General features: G+C 36.9%; 1 protein-coding gene across 1 annotated transcript in view; it reads left to right on the forward strand.

Annotated features, from left to right (window-relative positions):
* The first annotated feature begins 554 nt into the window (after positions 1-554).
* LOC149829645 (exocyst complex component EXO84B-like) overlaps positions 555-27609 on the forward strand; it is a 28609-nt gene continuing 1554 nt past the window's right edge. The window contains exons 1-3 of the mRNA XM_090015217.1: positions 555-722; positions 12094-12191; positions 26000-27047. Of these exons, the coding sequence (XP_089871343.1) occupies positions 555-722; positions 12094-12191; positions 26000-27047 (1314 nt within the window). The remainder of the gene's footprint in view (positions 723-12093; positions 12192-25999; positions 27048-27609) is intronic.

The raw sequence follows: 27609 nt of genomic DNA on the forward strand, positions 1-27609 counted from the left end.
TCCCAAAAGTCACTGGGTTTTAAAACCTTGGACCCATGTTTTATTTACAATGTCTTATGTCTGTGGACCTAAAAGCTTTGGTACCCTGATGCTCAGCTTGGGCTTTGGAGACCAAGAATGAAAAATTAAAAACCCCACAGCATTCAACGGCCCAAGTTTCATTAATTTTTTAAACAAAAGAAAACAGATTAAAAAAAAAGAAAAGATAAAAAAGCGAACAAATCATTAGAGTCGGAATCTATTTCGTCCTGTTGAAGAAAACTTTTCTCTGCGTCCCGCAATAATTTAAACCATCACCCAAGCACACTACTCCCTTTGAAATTCATACTTTTTTCTCTTTTTCTTCCCTCGATCGATTGCCAAAAGAAAGAGAGATGATTTTACCAACTACAGGCTTGCCAATGGAAGAACAAATCAGTAGTTTGTTTGCACTCCGTGCGAAGGACAAAAGAAAGGGCGCGCTTTTTCGGTAGAGGGTTGGGGGGGAAAAAGAAAAAAAAAAGGTAACTGTGGGAGATCGGGGTTAGGTTTCTTCGCTGCGCGATCGATCGGAAATGGCGTCGGTGAAGTCGTCCCGATCGAGGGGAACCGGCGCCATCTCCTCAGCCGACAACCCGCAGGAGAACGGAGTGCCGTTGGGGGACAAGCTCAAGGTTTTCAAGGCCAATTCCTTCGATCCTGACGCCTTCGTCCAGTCCAGATGCCAGAGCTTGAACGAGAAGGTTTGCCCCTCTTTCAGTCTCTTGTATCCTGTCTTGATTGTTGAGATAATCGATCGTTTACGCCGTCGTCGTCTTTCACGATGTTTCGTCTGCTTGATTGCTTTTCAATCCGAAGAAACCAATGAATCGTTGCCTTGCAAGTTCGTTTGGATTGTGTGATTTAGGTCGTTGCTTGTTAAAATTCGTGGCGAAAGGGTTTTTCGCCAATTTGGGATAGGCAGCAATTCGGGGCCTTGTTCGTTCGTTTCTTTCTATTGTGTCGATATCGTATGCGAATGGAGTCAAAGACTCTCTGGTTGATTGATAGTGTTTGTTTCAGTTTTGATTTTCGCATCAAATGCCGGTAACGGGATTCTTCGTCGCTAGGTTTTGCTACTAGAAACAAATAGTTCCTCCCTCTAAGGATGGATTCTATGATTTCTGTCCGTCTTCGGTTCCAATTGTCCTCTGTTTGCAGGCCTTTACTGCTGATGGTTTTGGTTTGTACGTGTGGTTCCTCTTATTGTTGCTTCCTTTTATTTGATGTCTCCTTTTCTCTTATTCATTTGGATACTACAGAAAGAAGAAAATTCCTTCTCCATTGATACCTCCTCCTCTTAATCCTCTTCCCAATTTAAAGTGCGTTGTGTCTTTGGACAACTGATGGAGACAAATGGAAGACTAGTACTGGCATATGCTTGCCTGGTATATAAATTTTTGGACTACAAAACAAGAAAAAATTTGGTGCCGTCTCACTTGACCGAAATGAAGACAAATCCCATCTAAGGGGGGAACATAGGGAAAATACTGTGCAAATGAGTTTTTTATGAAATACGTTGCAAGAAATTCAAGTCTTTTGCTTTGGAATTTCTGTGGCTGAATTCCATAGGAAATTAGTGAATTAGAGAGGAAAAAAAAGAGGGGAAATAGAAATCATATCAAATAGATATAGTATTAGCTCTCCCTCTACAGCCTCTCAAAAATTTGCCTCATCCCTAAGAAGTTGGCCGTATGATGGAGAACATATTTTGCTGTTTTCTGTCTCTAAGCAAGCCCGAATAAAGGAGGAGGGTTGCGATAGGCCAGTGACAGCCTAAAAACTTAGTCACACCCTATGAATATGAACCAATATGAGAATTTCGTTGGGGCGTTCCCTACTGAGCGACGCGCTGTGCTCTATAGGCCCGGAGGCAGTGATAAATGTGCAAGGGTTGTTAGGTCGTCACTCAGAAGCGACGCATCACACCGGCGCCCAGGTGTGGTGTCAAATAGGCAAGGATTCCCTCATTTTGTTGGACGGGTGGGGGTAAAGAAGATAGTTCAAGACCATAAAATTAGGTTAACCATTTGGAACATAGGGTCTTTAACTGGTAAGTTGGTAGAGTTAGTAGATGTTATGTGTAGGAGAAAGATGCATATTTTATGTCTACAAGAGACCAAATGGGTAGATGAGAAAGCAAAAGTGATAGAACCTTGGGGATATAAGATTTGGTATACAAGAATAAATAAGAATAGGAATGGAGTAGGGATTGTTATTAGTCGTGAGTTTATAGATAATGTAGTTGAGGTCCGTAGGAAGAGTGATAGGATTTTACTTATTAAATTAGTATTAGGTACAAATATTATTAATATTATTAGTGTTTATGCACCTCAAGTAGGTTTAGATGATTCCATTAAGCGTCAATTTTGTGAAGATTTAGATGGAGTAGTACAAGGGATATCTTATGGGGAAAGGCTTTTCATCGACGGTGACCTTAATGGACATGTAGGCATTAGTAGGGATGAATTTGAGAGTATCCATGGAGGCTATGGTATAGGAGAAAGAAACGAAAGTGGAGAAAGGATTTTAGATTTTTGTTTGTCGTATGATATGATCTTAGCAAACACTTGGTTTAGGAAGAGAGAGTCTCACCTAGTAACATTTAAAAGTGGGGTTAATACGAGTCAGATAGATTTTTTCTTACTTAGAAAGAGAGATAAGGGTTGTTGCATCGATTATAAGGTTATACCGGGAGAAAGTGTAGCTACATAATATAGAAGCTTAATTTTAGATTCTAGAATTAGAAAATGCCGCAAAAGGGATAGACATAGGATATATCATAGAATTGAATGGTGGGCATTGAAAGGAGCTAAACAAAGAGGGTGGCATGAGAAAGGTAGCTAAGGAGGTATTGGGTGAGTTTAAAGGCGGTGCACCGCTAGCTAAGGATACATCATGGTGGAACGAGGATGTCAAATTAGCTATTAAGGTTAAAAGAGAGTTTTATAGAAATCTAAGTAAGAGTCGTGATAATGAGAATTTGGAGAAGTATATGATAGCAAAGAAGGAAGCTAAAAAGGTAATTCGAAACGCGAGGGATAAGGTATATAAGGAGGTTTATGACAAGTTGGATACCAAAGAGGGCGAGAAGGATATTTATAGGCTTGCAAAGATGAGAGATATGAAATCGAGGGATCTAGGTATGGTTAGATGTATCAAAGATGAAACACAAAGGGTTTTAGTCAAAGATGAGGAGATTAAGGAGAGATGGAAAAATTATTTTGATAAGCTATTTAATGGAAGTCATGCTCAGGATCTTGGAGACTTCTCCATTCATTTTCATGAGATGAATCGTGACTTTATGCGCAAGATTCAAAAGAAAGAAATTGCAGAGGCTTTGAAGAAAATGAAATCAAGAAGGGCAGTTGGCCCAGATGATATACCTATCGAGGCTTGGAAATGCTTGGGTGAGAAAGGTTTAGAATGGTTGACAAATCTTTTTAACAAGATTTGGCGGATAAATGAGATGCCTAATGAGTAGAGGAAGAGTACTTTGGTGCCTCTATATAAGAATAAGGGTGATATACAAGATTGTACAAACTATTGGGGTATAAAACTCATGAGTCATACTATGAAACTTTGGGAGAGGGTGATTGAGTATAGGTTGTCATGATATCGGAGAATCAATTTGATTTTATGCCTGAAAGATCAACTATAAAAGCTATACATCTTCTTAGAAAACTTATTGAGAGATATAAAGAGAGGAACAAAGATTTGCATATGTTTTTTATTGATTTGGAAAAGGCATACGATAGAGTACCTAGGGATGTTCTCTGGTGGACAATGATGAAGAAAGGTGTTTCTCTCAAGTACATTAGTATAATTAAAGATATGTACGAAGGAGTGGTAACCAATGTCCGCACTTGTGGAAGGGTGACAACCAATTTTCCTATAGCGATTGGGTTACATCAAGGATCTGCATTAAGCCCTTTCCTATTTGCTATAGTGATGGATGAGCTTACGAGATCAATTCAAGAAAATGCGCCGTGGTGTATGTTGTTTACTGATGATATTGTTTTGATTGATGAGTCTAGAGTTGGGGTTAATGCTAAGTTAGAATTATTGAGACAAACATTGGAAGCAAGAGATTTTAAGTTGAGTAAAAGTAAGACAGAATATATGGAATGTCGGTTTAGTAAGCAACGAAGTAGTGATGGGAGTGTAGTGAAGCTTGGTTAGCAAGAAATACCGGTTGATGACTGTTTCAAATATTTGGGATCTATCATTCAAAAGTATGGAGAAATTGATGGAGATGTAAATCATAGGATAAATGTTGGGTGGATGAAATGGAAAAGTGCAACTGGAGTGTTGTGCGATCGTAGAATGCCATTGCGGTTGAAGGAAAAGTTTTATAGGACGACAATTAGGTCCGCTTTACTATATGGTGCGAATGTTGGGCTGCCAAGAGACATCATATTAAAAAAATGAGTGTAGCTGAGATGCGTATGCTTAGATGGATGTGTGAAAATACAATAAAAGATAAGATTCAAAACGAGGAGATACGTAAGAAGGTAGGCGTTGCATCCATTGAAAATAAGATGAGAGAGAATCGTTTACGGTGGTTTGAACATATTCGACGAAGGCCTAATGATGCTCCAGTTAGAAGGATGGAGAAATGGGAAAATATATTAGTTAAAAGAGGTCGGGGTAGGCCTAATAAGACTTGGATGAAGATGATAGGAAATGATATGAATGCTTTGAACCTCACCGAGGACATGGCATTGGATAGAAATGATTGGAGGAGAAGGATTCATGTGGAAGACCCAGAATGATTTTCTTTTTTGGTTCATATCGCCGACCCCAATTGTTTTGGGATGATGGCGTAGTTGTTGTTGTTGTTGTTGTTGTTCTGACTCTAAGCAAGGTCTGTTCTTGGAATATTTTGCACTAGGTAAACTTAATGGCTATCTTAGCCAATCGATACATGTTCTAGGTTATTTCATACATTTTGATAACCAAATATTGGTGAAAAAGTCATAAAATAAAGAACGGTGTTGGTGAAAAAGGTGTATAAACCTTGGAACTGAAAGAATCAAACATATGAAGAAGCAGGAAAGTGCTAGGGAAGATTGGTAAAAGGCTTTATTAGTTTTAAGGAAGCTGTCATGTCTGGTGGTGGATGTCAAGGTCACCTCATTTTTTTGGTTGAATCTCTTTACTATAGGATACTCTTTGGCTGCTTAATATTGACTCTTGAGTGATTTTTCCTCATTTCTTTAATGATATGGCAAGTAATAGGGGGGATCCTGTGTTAAATATATATATATATATATAATTCTTTTGTAAAACCCGATAGGGGTATTTTTGTCTGTTTACATAATTGTTTATAGAAACAACTATTTATTAATAAGGTTAGTTTATCTTTTTTTATTTTTGTATTTATTTCCTTTTAAATCCCCTTTTTAACACGCATTGGGGGTCCCACATAGAGTCGTTGGGACCCCCAACGGTCATAAATGTGACCTTTGGGGGCTCCCAACGGCTCTATGGGGAGCCCTCAATGGCTCTCCTTTTACTCTTTTGTTGTATAAATAGGGGTGATTCCCCCTTATATATGTTATGCCTTTCAAGGCTTTATTCAATAAATATTTCATTATTTTTATGTTTGTATAGCCTCTTTAGGCTTTCATATCGTCCTTTTGTGGACTTCTTGTTTGAATGCCATAGTGCTTGTCCATTATTGGACTTAGTGAATGCTTGTGCAGTCTTGGGTTACACTTCCGCCTATTTCATTACATAGTATCAGAGCTTGGTTTATAGAAGAATAGCTCGTATGTTGCTTCATCACGGTGGTCGCCTCGAAAAGCGTGCCACTCAAAGTTTGAATTCAAAGAAAGAATTTACCCGGTTTGTATCACATACTTTTTAAAAGCTATCTCTTGTATTATTTATCTCATGCATTGTGCATGAGAAAACACTTATTTTCTTGATTATTATATATATATATATATAATTATATATGGATACTTTTGCTATTTTCTTTGGATTCTCTACTTTAAATATTTATGGTATGCATTTGAAAATGTATTTAAAATATAATAGCCTCTTGCTAAATATGTTAAAAATGAATAGTTCTTTAAAGAAATTATCAAATCTTGTGCGTAAGCATATCTCCATAAAATATTTGTTTTAATTATGCATATTGTCATAGAAATTATATTTTACAAGAATATATGGTTTTGCTTTAAATCTTAAAGATTATGCTTTTCATATTGCTAATTCTCTTGTTATGTGCATTTGGTTTTATCATAATAATTATTTGTAATCATTATGAATTTTATGGTTTTCTTAAAATTTTTAAGAAATTTGTATGAAGTACACCTTGTGTCATCATGTTTTCTTTAATATCGTGGATATCTTTGCATACTCATATGCTTTCAACGATTCTCTCATTTTTCATTCAATAATATTCTTCTTTTGCTTTTTAGCATTTAACCCTTAGTAGGTTTTTGTGTAGTTTGCACTTTATGTGCTTGTGAGATTTAGTTCTTTATGAAATCCTCTCGTGTTATCCCTTGTAACATGTATTTCCACATATCTCATTACAATGGTTAACTTTAAGATGTTTTTATCGTTATGCAAAACTAATTCTTTGAAAAACACTCTCGATTGATTATGCTTGAGAATGATCTTCGATATTTGTGATTTGACTTTTATATAGAATGTAAATTTTGTATTAGATGGTTTAAATGCATTTTTGTTAACTCATTTTTCTCAAAAAAATAAAATGTGTCATAATCACACAAAATTAGATTGCATTATGAATTATGTTTGGTATAATTTCATAGCTTCTATAATAACCTATGTGGCTATGAGTTATTAGATCATCTTATTGCTTCAAATCTTCATGATTAATAGTAATTATGTCTACTTTTGAGAGTGTAAAAGGTTCTTCTAAAAACTTTATATGTATTATTTCCTTAATATATTACAGGTTTCGTTTGTCTCATAGTAGAATTTTGATTTAAAAGCAAGGTTTTAAAACCCGTGACTCGGGATTCGCCTCGCTCTTTATTGACTCGTGACTCAGCGGGTCAACTCGGTGACTCGGACCGGGTTTTGTTAACTTTTGATTTTAAAAGAAAAACAATATATAAATATGCACTAGAAGATAAATAGTTGAGAAATGATAAATAGTTGCTTCATCCTTGTGATTTGAGGTTTTAATTTGGTTGGTGAGTCTGTTTTTCTTGGATCTAGTCATAATGATCATTCTTGTAAAGGAACATGAGAAATTCTCAGAACTGTTTGATCACTTCTCCTTCTAAATGTGTTCTTTTTCTCGTGCTGTTGTAACCATCTATTTCTTTTCCCCTGTTACCTTTATGTTCATCATTTATTTCAGAGAAGCTTTCTATTACAGTTGATCTGCACTTTCTATGTTCTCCTTCGTTGAATTTGTTCTGGTAAGATGAAATGATTTGGAATTTTGGATGTGTTGCCAAATGTGTTAGGAATATGCATCTATGTTATGTGTTGTTAAAATTTTACTGGTGCATTGTCTTTAATGGAACCTACAAGTCACAGGTTAACAAAAAATACACATACGTAGAATTGCAAAGTCAAGGATGAAAGCACATAGTTGAGCGTGTGATGGATAAGACTGATATTTCCTTAATTTTTACTTTCAAAATATTTCTTATAGTTAGATGAATTGGATTGCTGTGGTCAAATCATAGTGATAGACTTCTCTTAAGGTCCTTGTGATGCACACTGTAATCTAGTGACAATTTTGATGCACAACTAGATAAAAACAATTTCATATGCACTAGAAGTTTTTTTTTCTTCAGTGTGATCTAAGTCCCAACAATCGCCCGAGTCTTGGCAAACCGAGTTTGCCTTGCCTGGTTGACTCGCTTGAGGGCCGAGCCGAGCCGGTCGAGTCACCGAGTTGACTCGGCAAGTTTTAAACCTTATTTAAAAGAATTCCTTTTAAGATAATATGTTCTTGTCTTCTCTTTAAAATTATTAGATCTTTTGTTTATAATGTGCTCTAGTACATCTATTCCTTAATCGGAATTGACTATGTTAAGCATGATTTATGTTTATTCAAAAGATTGTCATAAGACATATTGTTATGCGTATGATTGTACTTTTTCTAAGATTGGTCATCTACCATTATTGAATTTTTCTATTTGAAATTATCTTTTCATATCCGTTTCTTTTATGAACTCCCTTATTTGGAAAATGATTTTTGTGAGTGTTCATTGTCTTTTTATGGCATTTGTGTTGTCCATCACAGACTTTTACATGATGCATCGATCTTCTTGGCCTTATTATTGTTGAATCAGAGATGTTTGTTGGGGTGAGTTTTGTGCACCTCGTTTTATGTCATTTTAGATTGTCAACTTGTAGTTTGACTCTAACTGACAGTTATGAGATCTCTGATTGTGAGTGTGTTGTATCACTCCTTTATTCTTTGGCCATCAACTTTATTATGGATGCTTTTAATTATGTGTATTTGTGATAACTATCTATTTCTTGAAACCATGGTGTTTTGAAATGTGGTCTAAATTGATATTTTTTAAAATTGCATCAATGTTTTCATTACAAGCCTTCTTACCTCGGGTATCTTTTCCTTTTTATGCCTCTTATCTAAGTGTCACTGTATGTAGACAAGAGATGTTGATTCACACATTCGTGTGTGGTTTTTAGCCCATTGGTGGCTTTGTACTCTAGCTCTAGTAGCTGATACACTTGTTTTATGTGTCATTATACGTAGACAAGAGATGTTGATTCACACCTTCGTGTGTAGTTTTTAGCCTATAGTTGGCTTTGTACTCTTGCTCTAGTAGCTGGTACACTTGCTTTTGAGTGTCACTATATGTAGACAAGAGACACTTGTTCACACTTTCGTGTGTGATTTTTAGTCCTTTGTTGGCTTTGTGCTCTTGTTCTAGTCGCTGATACACTCGTTTCAAGTGTCATTATATATAGACAAGAGGTGTTTTACATACCTTCGCGTGTGTTTTTCGGCCCTTTAGTGGCATATTGTTTATGCTCTTGGTCTAGTCGTTGATACACTTGATATTTGATGTTTGGAGGACTAGGAGATGATTGCTTGTGATGGTTAAACTGATTCTCTAATTTACTCATTCAAATGTTTGAGAATTTTTTCAAAATTGTCAAAATCATCTTCTCTTCTGTGAGAAATGATTGATTGAAATAATTTCATACATCTTGCATTGCATTATTAAAGTTTGCAAAATACCATTTCTTGATATTATGAGATTCTTTTAAATTCTCATCTTCCGCAAATTGGTTTTGACTTGCTTATATCTTTTCCTTTGTCATATAGGATCTTTTAAATTCTTTAATGAATCTTTTAAAAATCTTTACTACTTGTTGCTTCCTTGTATGAAAAAATATTTATCATTAAAACTCATGAATTTCATTGATAACACACACACACACATATATATATGTATGTATATTTGGTCTTCTATACTTAAAATCACTCTAGGATGGGTGAGTGAATTATGCTTTTAATTGATTATTGTGTCCACATTGTGGTATGCATAAATTTAATTAACTCATCTTTGATAAAAGTTGTTATCTTTTCATTTGTTGTTTCATGTGCATGATTCACATAATTATATGCATAATGTTCTTCTTGTGCCTTTGTGCACACTTCACACATTGAGAACTTAGTGTTTTTGTGTATATAGTCCCTTTGAAGACTTCCTCACATTTGTACTCCTTTGTGAGTATTTCATTGTGCCTTTGTGCATTTAGCCTCTTTGGGATTCTTGTGGGTTAACCAAGTCATCTTTGGACTTGTTTTTGTTGAAGACATTTTCACATGGTGCATATTCAATGCTTCTTAAACATTTTTTGTCATAAATAAAGATTTACTTATTCTTTATTGGGTTCTTCCATTTATACCCTTTTATGGGTTTGGTTTGAAGTGTCTCTAATAGACACTTTTTTGAGAGATTCGTATGTTTTTTGGAAGACCACCATTTCATTTAAGATAATCTTTATGCATAATTGGTTATCTCTTCTTAATGAATCATATGTCCTTTAAATAATCAAATCTTCCTATGATCAATGTTATGGTTTCCTGAAAAATAAGGTGATTATGATTCAATTTCATCTTTGAGGGATGCTCCTCTTGTCTTTCTTAATATTTAATGATTCAAAAAGTTATTACTATTTTGTTTAAACCATTTTATTCTTGCTTTACAATACATTGTTGTTGAAAATTTTGCAACTCTTGGGCTAGAATATTTTTTCTTGTATACTTGGAGTCTTCCTTTGATTTGTTTTTTCTATGCAGAATCTTTGAGATATGATACATCATGGAGATATCCAATCAAGGTGCTTAGGGATGATCACCAATAAAGGCATTTTGAAGACTTATATTTGCAAGAATTTTTTGAGATGCCATAAAGATGGAGATCCCTTGAAGACTCTTGTAGACTTAGACTTCTTCCTAAGCTTTGTTTTGTATTTCCAAACTTTCGAGATAACTTTCCCCATCAAGTTTAAGGGAGAGTGTTAAAAATATATGTACATATTTATTTATATATATACATATATATATATATATATATATATATATATATATATATATATATATATATATATATATATATATATATATATATATATATATATATATATATATATATATATATATATACACGAATGTATGTATGTATATATATACATACGTGTATATATATACATATCTATATATATAAAAAAATATATATTTTTTGTAAAACCCGATAGGGGTATTTTTGTCTTTTTACATAGTTGTTTTTATAGAAACAACTATTTATTAATTAGGTTAGTTTATCTTTTTTTATTTTTGTATTTTTCCCTTTTAAATCCTCTTTTTGAACACGCATTGGGGGTCCCACATAGAGTCGTTGGGACCCCCAACGTCTCTATGGGGAGCCCTCAATCGCTCTCCTTTTGCTCTTTTGTTGTATAAATAGGGGTGATTCCCCCTTGTATATGTTATGCCTTTCAAGGCTTTATTCAATAAATATTTCATTATTTTTATGTTTGTTTAGCCTTTTTAGGCTTTCATATTGTCCCTTTGTTGTTTGAATGCCATAGTGATTGTCCATTATTGGACTTAGTGAATGCTTGGGTATTCTTGGGTTACACTTCCGCCTATTTCTTACAGCCCGTTCAGAAAAATAATAGCCATTTCTCACACTGACTGCTTAAATTGGTGTCGTCTGTTGAGATTCTGTTACATGCAACTGGATATGTGGGTTAAGAAATGAATGGATCTCACAAGTATGCTTGAAAACCTACAGCTACGACTAGTGAAAGATGTTGATATCTGCAATGAAGCTTTTAAGGTGATTAAAATCATGCAACTACGACAATAAGTGAAAGATGTTGACATTTAGAAATGATTTAGAGGAGTTTTAATGAGAAAATCTTTCTACAGCAAGCTATTTGATCTACCTGTGGAAAAACAGTGCTAAGTTTAATGCGGATCTGGAGTATATCAGTTAAAGCATGGATCTTTTCTTGGTTCTCTTTAGGAGATGATATCTGCCTTGTAAGTCCTTTCTATACAAGGAGGTGGCACTGGCAAACATTTCAGATTTGTAACAATGCAGGTTTTTGTTTTGATGACGAGGAACCCTTGCCGAAGCAAGGTAAACCCTGAGTGGGGCTCCACAACACGACCACCCTGCCTTACGTAACAATCTGGATTTTAAGATAGGTAAATGTTTTGTCCTGTGAGTTGAAAATAAGATGGTTTGTGTTTTCTTCCTCTTCTTTCTTTTTGTACTGCAGGAATGCAATGAACTGGATTTTAGATAGCGTCAAACAAATAGTTGAAAAATGCTTCAATATTATCTTTTCACGTACTATTGACTATGCTGCTTCGAAAGAACTGGCTGACTCTACGATTGTAGTGGGGTCATATACATAAAAGTTATTCACTTGTAAATATTCTTAAATTATCTATACCCAAGTGATTTTATATTTCTCATCATGTTTTCACTTTTCACTTTATTGTGAGGAGATATTGTTTTAAGGGATTTAGTTCAATTATGAATGCTCTTGTCATGATGATCTTCCTCCTTTCTTTTCTAGGAAATAAGACAGTTGTGCACTTACCTTAATGATCTGAAGAAGGCTTCTGCCGAGGAAATGCGCAAAAGTGTTTATGCCAACTATTCAGCTTTCATAAGGTTTGTGTTTGTGTTCATTAAGCGCACCTTTCTGGATTTCATATTAACATTGGAAGGCATTCATGTTTTCCCTACCAAGATTTATTTTTTCTAATTGCAATGATGGATGTGGACCAAAAGCCAAGGAACGTACATAAATGAATATTTGTTTTCTTTTGCAGAATAATAATAATAATTTGCAGTATCCAAGTATGTAGATGATGAGGATACACATAAAAAAATATACACAATACACAATAATACCTTTTGAATCATTTGTAACCCTTCCCTTAGAAAAAACATGGCCACTTCCATTGGGGCACATTTGGAAGTGGGAATATAGAAAAAATGGAGGTTGAGAAGAAAAATCTTCATTTTTGCCCATGGTTTCAAACAAGAGAAATTTTCTCACATGATTTTTTTCTAAAACTCTGTTTTTGCCCCTCTGGAGGTGGAGAAAATTTTCTTTCTGATATCTGTGTGTGTGTGTGTGCGTGCATGCATAAACTCTCCTTTTTCCATGCACTAGATCTCCACCTGCAAAAGCCGCCTGATGGATGTGAATCCGCCCACCAACCTGTTAAAATATAGCTTGCGTATGGATCTGGATCCAGATCCATACGCATGGTATGTTAATGAAACACATGCTGTATTTCTCTCATTAATGGCATCCTTGTAATATCTCTGATATTACAAGGATAGTTGTATAGCTGCTTCATATATAAAATGGTTAGGACTTGGAGGTCGAGCTATCGTAAGCCGCCCCAGCCATTGTTCTCTCTTTCTCTCTCTCTCTCTCTCGCCCTGTTTCCTGTAGATGCTGTACCAGATATAAAATCTGATATGGTATCAGAGCACAGGCCATCCTGTGCGTGAAGAAGCTCTGGAACAGCAGATCGTGAACTGCGTGAACAACGTGTTCCTCCTTTCGCAGATCATGAACTGCGTGTTGTTCCTTTCAGCGTGTTCCTCCTTTCAGCGTGTTCATCGAGATGGGGACAACATGTTCATCGAGAACAGCGTGAGCAACAGATCGTGAACAGCAGCACTGCGTGAACATCCTGTGTGTGAAGAAATTCTGAAACAGTAAATCGAGAACAACAACCTTTAAAATCTCATCCTCTGAAATTTCCCCTTCTGAAAGTTGGTACTTTTCTTTTCCTTTCAGCGTGAACAGCGTGCTCATCGACTGTGTTCATCGAGAACGCACATCGTGAACAGCAGCTCATCGACTGTGTTCATCCCAAGTTCTCTCTTTTCTGTTACTCTATCGTCTGTGTTGGTTCCAAATTTTTTTAAAAACATCACCGACTGCTGTTTCCCTTTTTATTTCAAACCAGTTTTGATTCCACAAGTTTCCTTTCCTTTCCTTCATTGTTGTTTTAGTGTTCTTTGTGCAGCACTTTTGGTCGTACAGGTATATGCCTTATTACAGTTTTACTGATTGATTAAGTGATCTCAATTCTGTTTATTTCTTTTCATTCATCTTGTTTGCTTATTCATTATTCCACTGATATGGATTACTCTTCGTCTTCACCATCCGGTCCCTCTGCCAATTTCTTGAGTCAGCTTGTTACAGAAAAACTTACTCATTCTAATTTTTTGACCTGGAAAAGGCAAATCCTTCCTTTTATACGGAGTCGAGATCTCGATGAACATTTGGATGGTTTAGTTCCTATACCACCACAGCTTATTTTGCAGGAAACCAAGGATGAGAAAGGTGACACAATTACCATTTCCATTAAGAATCCAGAGTATACAGTTTGGAGGAAGCGGGATCAGTCTTTGGTTGCTTATATTACGTCAACACTCTCTCAAGAAGTGTTGGTTACTCTTTCAGATGATTGCACTGCGGCGGATCTGTGGAGTAAGCTGTCACAGACTTACTCTCAGATATCAGAATCCCGAGTTATGTTCTTGAAAAATGAATTTCAAAGTTTGAAGAAAGGCTCCATGACAGTCATAGAATACATATGCCGCTTGAAGAGTAGTACTGATCAATTGGCTGTTGTTGGAAGTGCTATTGCAGATAAAGATAAAGTTCAACAACTTCTCAATGGATTGGGTCCTGACTTTGACATGTTTACCACAGTCATGCCTTCCTCACTTGCCCACTTTTGACGACCTTCAAGCGAAACTTCTCCAGCATGAGATGATTATGAAGCAAAGGGCAGAAGGAAATGAATCAGCTCGTCCTCATTCAGTTTTGGCCATGGACACTTATGTAGGTTTTGGACGATGGAATGGAGGGCATCAAGGAGGCAGAGGCCGCGGACGTTTTGGGCAGGGAGGACGTGGTATCTTGCCTACACCTAATATTTCAGGGGGTTTTAATAAAGGGAATCAGAGGAGAGTGCCCACTTATTTCTTATGCAACAAAAGAGGACATGTGAAAGCTGATTGTTGGTTCAATCTACAGAATAGAGGAAAAATAAACAAAATTGAAAATAAATCCGCTACTGCTGTGGACACAAAAGGGCCATCCACAGATGTGCAACAACTTTTGTTATCAGCATTGTCACAGATGACGATCAAGCAAAATGAACAAGGCGAATGGTATGTTGATTCAGGTGCCGCCACACATGTTACGGGTAATGCGGGTAAGTTATCTCACTTATTGCCTTACTTTGAAAAATGTAGTATAGTTACGGGAGATGGAACTTATCACTCCATTAGTCATACTGGCAATGCACATATCCCTATGTCAGAGTCCTCACTTCACTTGTCCAATGTCCTTCTTGCTCCTAATATTAAAAAAAACATTGTTTCTGTAGCTAAACTTGTTGACGATATGAATTCTTCCGTCGAATTTACTCCCTCTTCTGTTTATGTTAAGGATCTACGAACGAAGGAGACATTCGCTAAGAGGGAGCGACAAGGAAACATGTACGTCTTCAAGAAGATTCCTTCAGTGTCTTCGTCTTCAGTCCCAGTCCTCCAGTTGAAATCGTCCAAGCATTCTTCAGTGTCTTCGCCTTCAGAGTTTTTGTTTTTTACTTCATTGGAAGTTTTTAATTCATCTCATTGTAATAAGCCAGATATTTGGCATAGTCGTTTGTGACATTGTAGTCGATGTTTCGTTGAAAATCTTGTATCTGATGGTCTCCTTCCAGAGTCTAGTTTATGTTCATTTTCTGATAATAATAATAAATGTTCTTCATGCGAACACTGCAAAAGTCATGTTCTTCCTTTTCATATTATAAATAAAAGAGCTTCAAAGCCATTTGAGATTATTTGTTCTGATGTTTGGGGACCCACACCTATTCCTTCTCTTTCTGGCAGTCGTTACTATGTTATCCTTATTGATTCCTATTCCCGTTATACTTGGATATATTTCTTAAAACACAAGCATGAAGTTTTTCAAATATTTCAGGAATTCCATTCGATGGTCAAAACAAAGTTTGCTTGTGATATTGTGCATTTACAATGTGATGGTGGAGGAGAGTATTCATCGAACGAGTTTATTGCCTTTCTTCGAGATAAAGGAATAAGTCGACAAGTTTCTTGCCCTCATACTCCTCAACAAAATGGGGTTGCAGAGAGGAAACACAGGCATATTGTTGAGAGCGCGATGAGCATGTTACATGATAGCAATGTGCCCGTTAGTCTCTGGATAGAAGTTTTTCACACATCTGTTCATATCATAAATCGTCTTCCTATGGCACTTTTGGATCAGAAATCTCCCTATTATATTTTATTTGGGCATCATCCCTCTTACGATGAGCTGCGTGTTTTTGGTTGTGTATGTTATGTACATGTTGATTAATCTCTGCGAAATAAGTTTCAGGACAAGGCTGTCAAGTGCAGATTTGTTGGGTATGCAGATGAATATAAAGGTTATCGATGCTATGATCCTACTACAAAACGTATTAGGACCGCCAGAAATGTTGTTTTTGACGAACAAAATTTTCAGGTCAATGACTCTGCAGCGTTGCCATCTCGAGAATTAGAACTATATGATCCATGGATGAGCGCAAATCTTTTTGCTAATACAGGAGAAACTTGTCAGACAAATTGTCCTTCCTTCGGCTTGAGTAGGGAGTTGAATGACTCGCAAATACATGTTGAATCATCTCCAGTTGAGTCTCCAGTTGAGCCACCACCAGTAGAACTCTTCTCTGGGCAGATATACACTAGACGGGACAAAAATACAGAGCCGAGAAATGTGGAAAGCATCGCCAATGATTCGGCTCAACGGGGGTCACGCATTAAGCATCCTATTCAACGATGGGTGAGTTATGAGACCTTCTCCCTTGATTTCCAGCTGTTTATGTCTCAGCTCACAAAACAGGTTGAACCCACTTGTTTTAATCAAGCTATTCAATCCCGTCATTGGACTGAAGCTATGAATGAAGAAATGGAAGCTCTTCATGAATGCCAGACTTGGGAAATAGTCCCTCGGCCAGAAGGAAAGAATGTAGTTGGCTCAAAATGGGTTTATGAAGCATTGACAGATATAAGGCACGACTTGTTGCTCGAGGATTCGCACAACAATATGGTGAAGACTACGATGAAACTTTTAGTCTGATAGTCAAAATGGGTACTATTCGTGTCATCATATCCCTAACAGTCGATCGAGGTTGGAGCCTTAGCCAGATAGATGTTAAAAATGCATTTTTGCATGGAACTTTAAAGGAAAAAATGTATATGGAGCAACCTCCTGGTTATGCCGAGAAGGATCCTACTGCCTGGGTGTGCAAACTAAGGAAATCTCTGTATGGGTTGAAACAGGCGTCCCGTTCCTGGTTTGAAAGTTTCTCTATGCAAATTCAAAGTTATGGTTTTAGAAGATGCTCTCTGGATCACTCACTCTTTATTTTCCAAAAGGCAGGCATTGTTATACTTCTTCTTATATATGTTGATGACATTGTGATAACTGAGAGTTGAGATAATCATGTGCAAGACGTGAAACAGTTTTTAATGAAAACTTTCAAAATGAAAGATTTAGGGGAGTTGAGGTACTTTCTTGGTGTGGAAGTTGACAAACAACAAGACACATTGACACTCATGCAACAAAAATACACTCTTGACCTTCTGGAAAGAGCCGAGATGACGAATTGCAAACCAGTCAGTACTCCTAGTGTATTACATCAAAGGTTGAGCTCTGAAGATGGCCATCTTTGTGTCAACCCTACAATGTATAGAAGTCTCGTGGGAATGTTACAGTACTTGACCTTTGCCAGACCTGATATGGTTAATGCTGTCAATCAGATATCCCAGTTTATGCATGCTCCAACGGAGGGTCATATGGAAGCTGTGAAGCGCATTCTACGCTATTTAAAAGGAACTATAGGAGACAGACTTGTCTATCGCAAGAACGATAATTTGCATAGAGGACATGAACTCATCACTTATACAGATGCAGATTGGGCAGAGAATCCAGATGAGAGACGATCTGTCTCTGGATATTGTGCATATATTGGCCACAATTTAGTGTCCTGAAGCAGTAGAAAACAAAAGGCAGTGGCACGATCGAGTACAGAGGCTGAATACATATCGATGGCTGCAGGCACGGCAGAAGCCACATGGATTAGACACTTATTGAGTGATCTTGGGGAGACAATTATTCAATCTTTTCTTCTATGTGACAATCAAAGTGCAATAAACATTGCATGTAATCCTATCCAGCATAGCAGAACGAAGCACATTGAGATTGATCAACATTTTATACGGCAGAAAGTCGAGATAAAGGAGATAGAACTACGTCATGTTCGAACAGAAGATCAAGTGGCAGACTTGTTTACCAAAGGTTTAACATGACGTCAATTTTGGCTATTGAAGAGCAAGTTGTACATGATCCAAAATCACGTACAACTTGAGGGAGGGTGTTAAAATCTAGCTTGCGTATGGATCTGGATCCAGATCCATACACATGGTATGTTAATGAAACACATGTTGTATTTCTCTCATTAATGGCATCCTTGTAATATCTCTGATATTACAAGAATAGTTGTATAGCTGCTTCATATATAAAATGGTTAGGGCTTGGAGGTCGAGCTATCGTAAGCCGCCCCAGCCATTGTTCTCTCTTTCTCTCTCTCCCTGTTTCCTGTAGATGCTGTACCAGATATAAAATCTGATACAACCCTCCTCTAAACTTTCTCGTCCTTGCCATCACTACCACCAACATGATCAATCCCCTCCCCACTGCTTCCACCTCAACATTCAAAACCCTGGCCATGAAGAACTTCCCCCACCCATGACCAACTCCTCTTGACTAGGGTCAGCTCCCCTCCAAGCCACCTGAACCAAGCCACCACAGATGCTATAGTCTCATGCATTCCAGGTCTTGCAGGGCCTCGCCGCAGCATGCCAGGGCTACCTCCAGTGCACATTGTTGGCGTCAATGTTGCAGATGCATCCCACACACTATGGGGTGCATCTGGGATCTACACCCACAATACCCACCATCATCATCTCCCCACTACATTGATAGGCTATCTATTTTTGTTTCTAAAACCAATTTCACACAATCAAAATAAATTTTTGCACAACGATAAATTTTCATATGAAAACTCATGTAAAGTTTTCTTTTCCTGTCAGTTTTTTTTCTAACATCCAAAAGTGGCCCTGACGTTATGTTATCCTTATAGGTGTTTATTGGCACTGGAAGACATAATGATGAAAAGCGGTACAAATTTATTCATGTAACTGTTAAAAATATGTAATCTCTTTAGTAATATCATATGTAATCTCTTTAGCCTTTTAGTCTAGTCATGTATTCTAGTTAGGTTAGGTTAGAATCTAATTAGGTTAGGCTTTATTTTTATGTTTTTGACATTATTAGACCTCATTGCTTTTTGACTTACTAAGAGAGTCGTTGGACTCCCAACGAACTCCCTCTAGGTCTCCTCTTTGTGCATGGGGTTGTTCCCCCTTGTAAGATATGTTTTTGTGAGGGTAATTCTCATTAAATAAGAAATATTTTTTTTCTTGTTTTGCATACCCTTTCTTGGGTATTTTGTGTGAACCTTTGTGGTTCTTGTGAGTGAACATTGTATATGAACCGTTGTGGTTCTTGTGAGAGATCTTTGGTGTGTATCATTTGAAGATTCGATTGTTGGTCTCGTCTTCTTACATAGTATCAGAGCTTGGTAGTGATCAAGCTATTCTTTCCGGTGCATCGAGAAGCATGTCATTCAAAGTTTGGAAAAGAGGTAACGTTCTTTAATTGTGATCGTGCAAAAGCTTGGAAGCTTGAAGATGCACTCGTACTCACTATCCGTGGTGGAGTACATATTCTCTCTTTTTCTTTCTTCCCTTCGTTATTTCTTTATCCAAACCTTGTAAAATGAATGACAATGATAATGTTACCATTAAACCCATTAAACTCAACGATTCAAACTATGTTACGTAGGCTTCAATCATGAAACACCTTATATGGGGAAAGGGGTTGTGGGATCAGTGGATGAGACCGATTTGAAACCTAAGCTAATTCTTACAAAGATTGAAGGTGAGAAAGAAATACCTCTTATGGACGTTGAAAAAACCAAAGCTATTACCACTTACTAGAAAAAGTGGAAAGAATGGAGAATGGGACATGCCAAGATTATGTCTTGGCTTATAAGTAGAGTGGATATCAAGAAATGTTCAAGTCTTGTCAAATTTGAACATGCCAATGATGCTTAGGACTATCCTAAGAGAATGTATTCTCTTAAAGACATTGCACATGTGTGCAATCTACAAAACCAAGTTCGGAATATGGTTCAAGGGGATAAAAGCATTAGAAAATACTATAATAGCTTGTCTGAGTTATGGGAAGAGTTGTCTCTTCTTGAACCAAAGTGACATTGTCCATTAAGACATAGAACTCCGCCAAAATCAAATGAATGCGGAACACTTTTTCCAATTTGTGAATGGATTAAGACCGGAGTTTGAATAAACCAAGTCCATTCCTCTTCATCGAGGTAAGGTTTCCTCAATAGAATACACAATAGAAGAATTGAGTATGGAAGATAATAGACTTAAGAATAAAATTATCAAAAGTGATGATGACTCGGTTCTAGCCGTATCTAGACTGAAAAACCATGTTCGCACATACAAACCCCCAAATTATGGGAGGACAAATCATGAGAAACACAACAGTGAGTTTGAAAAAAGGAAATTAATCTGTTACTATTGTCGAGAACCGGGACATGTGAAGACTTATTGTCCAAAATTGAAGAAACCATATAAAAAGAAGGTTGCCTCTGTCGAACCTCCTCAAGAATCAAGTGAACCATCCATCGAAAGCATTCCCTTAATATAATTGGTAAAAGCACTTCAACCACTGCTCAAAGGAACATTTTCATCCACTGGAGCTGCCGTCTCTTCTGTCGACATTTTCGACCCTGGTAAAACTCTTTGGCTCCTTGACTTCGGTACTTCTTTTCATATGATACCAAACATTGATATGTTATCCAAATGTCATAACTCAAATGGGTCAAATGTATTTACCGCTGATGGAACATCCCTTGAAATCAAAGGAGTAGGAAATTTTGAAAATGTTTTTCAAAACTCAAAAAGGTTTTGCATTCCACAAGTTAGATATATTGTTAAACTTAACCTAAATCTTTTATTTGTCTCTCAATTGTCTGACCATGGATGTAATGTTTCTTTCTCCTCTCGTGGATGTCAAGTGCAGGATCACCAGTCAGGCAAGCTGATTGTGGAAGGCCATAGAGAATGAGGCTTGTACTACATGAATTTTTTGAAAATACCCAATAATACATTGTGTTGTAATATTCAAAAAGTTGACTTGGATCTATGGCACAAGAGACTTGGACATCCTAGTGTATCCAAGCTCCAATTTTTTTCAAAGATGAAATTTTTTTGTAATTTTGAAACATTTACATGTGAAAAATGTATTCTTGGAAAAATGAAAAGATTACCTTTTCAAGAAAGAACCTTTGTTTCTTCACGACCACTTGATTTAATACATTCGGATGTATGGTGTCCCACGCCTGTCATTTCAGAAGGTAACTTTATGTAATATGTACTTTTTTTATAAATGATTTCACAAAACATACTTGGATCTATTTTCTTAAACATAAATCTGAAGTTTTCTCACACTTTCAAATATTTTATAATTTAGTCAAAAATTAATTTAAAAATGATATTTCAATTTTTCGCACTGATTCAGGGAGAAAATTTTTGTCAAAAAAATTTAAAGATTATTTGAATTTATATAGTATTATGCATCAAAGATTATGCCTTTATACCCCTTAACAAAACAATTTAGTAGAAAGAAAACATAAACATATTATAGAAACAACAAGAACCTTACTCATTACACATCAAGTACCAAAGACTTTTTGGGCTGAAGCTACTCTAACTGCTGTTTACCTTATCAACAGAATGCCATCTTCTTCATTAAACAATATATCTCCTGTTGAAAAACTTTTTAAACAAATCCCAGATTACTCTAGGTTAAGAGTTCTCGGGTGCAAATGTTTTGTTTTTTCCGACAAAAATGATAAACTCTTCCCTCGTGCTATCCCTTGTGCCTTTTTGGGATATGCAAGTCATAAAAAGGCTATAGATCTATATCACAGGGATTCGGCCAGACAGGTGCCGCACCCGCGTCGACGCGACGCGATGCGGGTGCGGTCAACCCGACCCTGGGTGCGTTGACCGCATCCAGGGTCATTTTGGTCCAATTTTTTGATTTTTAATTTTTTTTTTGCCCTGTGAAATGGGCTGCGAAATTTAAAAAAAAAATTCTGCTGATAGCTGACCGCGCAGCGGGACCCGTCCCTTGCTGGATTTTGATTTTGATTTTGGCGTTGATAGCTTCGGTCTCTTTAGAGTTGCCTATTCCTTGACGAGGACTTCCAGATTCTTCACCTCTCCCCACCCCTTGCTGGATCCCTGCAGGTAGTGATGAGAGAATGAAAGGACGGAACAACCGATGCCTACTTGCTGCTGCCGCTCTTGTTTTATAAAGGGGCACTCGTGTCCACAACATCTGGTGAGCTTTGTTGGCATCCCATGCTATTCCTGCCTCCAAACAATGAATTCGCAGCGTTGGTTAACTTGGAAATGATGATCCATCTTCCTCAAAAATTAAAACCAAAATTCAAGAGCCTTTTGAAGTCTTTATCCTTCAACCATCCAGATCTTTCTTCGTCAAGGAATTTCTCTCTCCATAATAAATGATAATGGTGGTGGTAGCCTTGGTGGCTATTAGTATTCACTTTTCTCTTGACGAGATGGGTGTTCTAGCCGTAGCCTGGTGTAGACCTCTCTTTTCCACATGTCAAATCCAATAAATTTCATTTAGCTGTCATCTAGAGTACATTTTGGAGATTTGAGATGGGTGCTCTAGCCGTAGCCTGGTGTAGACCTCTCTTTTCTACATGTCAAATCCAATAAATTTCTTTTAGCTGTCATCCAGAGTCCAGACTGGAGATCTGTGTGCTACTGTATATAAAATAAAATTTGAAGAACCCTAGGCAGTGGCATGGCAGTGGCGGTGGAGCCATAGGCCTCGTGAAGACTCTCTCTCCAACAAACCACATCAAACCTTTCACTTATATTTTTTTTTGTGAAGACCAGGGAGTTTCATACATGATTGAATCATGACAGTCAGCAAAACGCAGCAGGCTGGGTCGATCAGATTGCCAATCCTTTCGATTCATCAATTTTGTCCCGTTGCGCCAAAGTACACAACAAGTAGAACGTAGGTTACAAGTCTTCAAACAAACACACCAGCAAAAAAAAAACTGGTTATAAATCCTATATATATATATATATATTTTATTTTTTTTTGCCGCACTCCCGCACCCGGGTTTTTTGGAAGTGACCCGCACCCGCACCCGCACTCATGTGACATAGCTATAGATGTTTTGATCTCAAAACTAAAAAATTTTACGTATCAAGAAATGTGTCCTTGGAAAGAGAAAGTTTTTTTGAAAGTAAGAACTCTAAGGAAATAGATGAATATTCATTTATGTTGGACTTAGTTTCAAAAATTGATGAAGGTGATATAGATGAAAGTCAAGAAGAGCAAAATGACATAACAAATACAAAATCATTTAGTGATCCTCTAGATTGTATTCAATACTCTAGGCGAGGTAATTTAGAGAAACCATGTGCTCTCGAGAAATATACTAAAGCATAGGAACAAGTGTCAACCATAAAGTCATCTAGAGTGTCTAAAGTTTCCGAAAAATTTATGTCATACGAGTCTTTTTCACCAAAATATCAAGCCTATATTGCTTTAATATATTCCTATGTGGAACCTTCTAACTATGTTGCAACAAAAGAATAATCTGAATGGGTCGAAGTACAAAATTAAAAGCTTTAGAAAAAACGAATACTTGAACTATTCCAGACATTCAACTAGGTCAAAAGCCTATAGGTTGTCGATGGGTGTATAAAGTTAAAACCAAGAGTGACGACACTCTTGAAGGTTTAAAGCCCGATTAGTTGCAAAAGGCTATTCCCAAGAATATGGAATAGACTATGAAGAGACTTTTGCTCCAGTTGCTAGAATGACCACAATTAGGATTTTGATGACTCTAGCCTTTTCAAAGAAATGACATATATATCAAATGGATGTCAAAAATGCATTTCGTAATGGAAATCTAGCTGCAGAAGTATATATAAAACCACCACCTGCCATCAATATTTTAAAAGAAAGACTGTTCGGTTAACTAAGGCTTTATATGAGCTTAAACAAGCTCCAAAAGCTTGGTATGATAAATTTAGTCAATTTATAATTGATTTTGGTTTTCAATCTTGTCTACTGACACAACTTTGTTTGTTAAAAATTCTGATGCAGGTATTATCATTCTTCTTCTCTATGCAGACAACATGATCATCACCGAAAGTGATAAGCAGAGAGTTGACAAGATTAAAAAATTTCTCAAAATACATTTCGAAATGAGTGATTTGGGTTTCTTAAAATTCTTTCTTGGTATAGACTTATTCTTCTAGAGGCTATTTGCTAAATCAGTCTAAATTTGCCTTGAATATTGTTGACAGGTCTGGTATATGGAAAACAGGTTGATACTTTCAAAATTGTAAATATCAAAATGAAGATTGATGATGAAGAACCATTTAAAAATCCAACACCTTAGAGGCAACTTGTCGGGACACAGTCTTATCTCTCTATTATAAGACCTGACATTGCGTATGCCGTCCACACATCAACTCAATTTCAGCATGCTCCTACCATTGTTAATATGAGAGCAATTTTACACATTATTAGATATATTAAAACTTTCATTTTTCGAGGTCTCTTTTGTTGCTTCTTTCTCCTTAGAATTAACTGCTTATAATGATATAAATTGAGGAGGTGATCCCAATGATCGACACTCAACTACTATTTTTTGTATATTTTTAGGTGAATCATTAATTCCGTGGAGGTGCAAGAAGCAGCAAAAGGACTCTCTCGTCAATTGAAGCCGAGTACAGGGCTATGGCTACAACCACTATGGAAGTAGTCTGGCTAAAGCGTCTTCTTCATGACATGGGTGTTGAAAGTATAGGAGCATCAAGACTATGCTGCGACAATACAACAACAACAACGCCTTCATCCCAAACAATTGGGGTCGACATAGTTTTATTTATATTGACAGCAACCGGACATTTCACAAACGGACCAAACATATTGACATGGATTGTCACTACGTGCGAGAAAAATTTCTACATGACACCATTGATCTTCCTTATGTTTTCTCAGAATATCAACCGCCATATTTCTTTACCAAACCTCTCGCTGCTCCTCGATTCCACTTTCTCTTGAACAAACTTTCGGTTATCCAACTATAAGTTTGAGGGGGAGTGTTAAAAATATGTAATCTCTTTAGTAATATCATATGTAATCTCTTTAGCTTTTTAGTCTAGTTATGTATTCTAGTTAGGTTAGGTTAGAATCTAATTAGGTTAGGCTTTATTTTTATGTTTTTGACATTATTAGACCTCATTGCTTTTTGACCAAAGACAAAAAGCACTTACTAAGAGAGTCGTTGGACTCCCTCTAGGTCTCGTCTTTGTGCATTATAAATATGGGGTTGTTTCCCCTTGTAAGATATGTTTTTATGAGGGTAATTCCCATTAAATAAGAAATATTTTTTTCTTCTTGTTTTGCATACCCTTTCTTGGGTATTTTGTATGAACCTTTGTGGTTCTTGTGAGTGAACATTGTATATGAACTGTCGTGGTTCTTGTGAGAGATCTTTGGTGTGTTTCATTTGAAGATTCGATTGTTGGTCTCGTCTTCTTAGAGTATCTTTGCCTTTTTGGTTGGTGATGTGTGTTGAGGGAGGGAGGGAGGGAGAGGGAGGGGGGGGGGGGGGGGGTGTTATGTAGATTTTAGCCCTTTGTATTAAATTAGGAGCATTCATCTGGCTTAAAATTAGCATACCACCCTTAAGGTGGTGTAGCCTTACTGAAATTTTGTGGCAACTTTTATAGCAAAAAAGTCACTGCTACTTTTATCAAATTAGAATTACTAAACTAAACTTACGTTGTTTCTGAAAATGTTATTTGACTTGACTTTTTTGTTGGTTTGAATGCGATTTTTCACACGTATTAGTGTTTGGCTATGGTGCGGCTACTGCCCTTGATTTGCTGTTTGACATTGGTGGCAGCTCCTGTGTGTCAAGCATTACATTAGAATTGTCTTGGCAAGAATAAACTGTAAGTGTACTTGTGGCTTTCAGCCTTCTACTTGTGTTACAGTCTGTCACATGGACATGGGCAGGATAAGGAATTAAGAAGAGCACATGACATGAAATGGCAACTTTGTGAAAATAGGACATGGGGATATTTTTATATACATTTTTAAAAAAAAAGTACAGTTCTTGATTTCCTTCATGTATATCATGTGTATCTGATCTTAGGACTTCCAAGGAGATATCTGATCTGGAGGGAGAGCTACTGTCTATCAGGAATCTTCTTTCTACCCAAGCAGGTTTTATTCATGCTTTGGCTGAAGGTGTGAACATCAATTCCTTATCTACTCGATTTGATGGTTTGGCATCAGATAGCCTTTCTGATTTCGAGGAAGGACAGCCTTCAGATATTGAAAAATGGGCTGCTGAGCTTCCTGATATCCTTGATGTTTTATTGGCGGAGAGGAGAATAGATGACACTTTGGTTGCTCTGGATGAAGGTGAAAAGGTAGCTACAGAAGCACAAAAGAAGATGACCTTGAGCCTATCATCTCTTTCATCATTACAGACTGCTATATCTGAACATAGAATGAAGTTAGCAAATCAACTTGCAGAAGCTGCATGCCAGCCTTCTACACGGGGTGTTGAGCTTCGTTCAGCAGTTTCAGCTCTTAAAAGACTTGGAGATGGGCCTCGTGCACATACTTTGCTACTCAATGCTCATTACCAAAGGCTTCTTTACAATATGCAAAGTCTACGGCCATCAAGCACCTCATATGGAGGAGCATATACTGCAGCTCTTTCACAGCTAGTATTTTCTGCCATTGCTCAAGCTGCTAATGATTCTTTGGCTGTCTTTGGAGAGGAGTCAGCATATGCATCGGAGCTTGTTATATGGTCTAGTAAGCAGACTGAGGCTTTTGCTCTTCTTGTGAAGAGGCATGCATTAGCTTCATCAGCAGCTGCCGGAGGATTGAGAGCTGCTGCTGAATGTGTTCAAATTGCATTGGGTCACTGTTCTCTTCTAGAAGCTCATGGATTAACACTTTGTCCTGTTCTGTTGAAGCTCTTCAGGCCCAGTGTTGAGCAAGCATTAGAAGCTAACCTTAAGAGAATTGAGGAGAGCACTGCTGCCTTTGCTGCTGTGGATGATTGGATGCTCACGCATGAACCGCTTAGTACTCATCCTCGATCATCTACTGTTGCTGTTGGTAGTGGTGTTGCTTTCCAGCCCAAGCTTTCAAGCAGTGCGCATCGGTTCAATTCAATGGTTCAGGTGTTCCATCTTTGCTTTTTGGTGAATTTTGTGATAGAATAAATAAAATATTTTGCAGCCATTTTACAACCATTCACTTTTTTCCATACTTGTCATTTTGTCTTCTTGAATTATATAAAGATTCTTTATTGGAGTAAGTTGATTTTTGTTGCAGTTTTACATCATCATTGTCACTTTTTGTTTTTTTGGGTTCTACTGAAATCTAATTTCCCATTGCCCTGTTGTAAGACAGCTAGTATTCTGAAAGTGTGAGAACTAATAATTTGACAGTCATGACAAGTAGTTAATTTTTTGAGTTATTGGTATTGCTTCTTAGTTTATAAAAGAGCAGAAATAATTTGCCTAGAATCATCAAGTTTTTTACACCTCATAATTGTGTTTATTTTACATGAGACTGGCTATCCCGTGAGTGGATTTATCAGTCAATATTTGACCCATGTATGTTCTGGTCAGACACTTTGAAGCTTGTTGTCTTTTCTCCTCCCTTTATGAGACTATTCATCATTTCCAACTTTCTCCTCTTCAGGTTTATTTATCCCTTCCGCTTGCTCCCTTAATTTTA

Source organism: Nuphar pumila, chromosome 8 (genome assembly GCF_984573655.1).
Source record: "Nuphar pumila chromosome 8, dmNupPumi1.hap1.1, whole genome shotgun sequence".
Classification (NCBI taxonomy): Eukaryota; Viridiplantae; Streptophyta; class Magnoliopsida; order Nymphaeales; family Nymphaeaceae; genus Nuphar; species Nuphar pumila.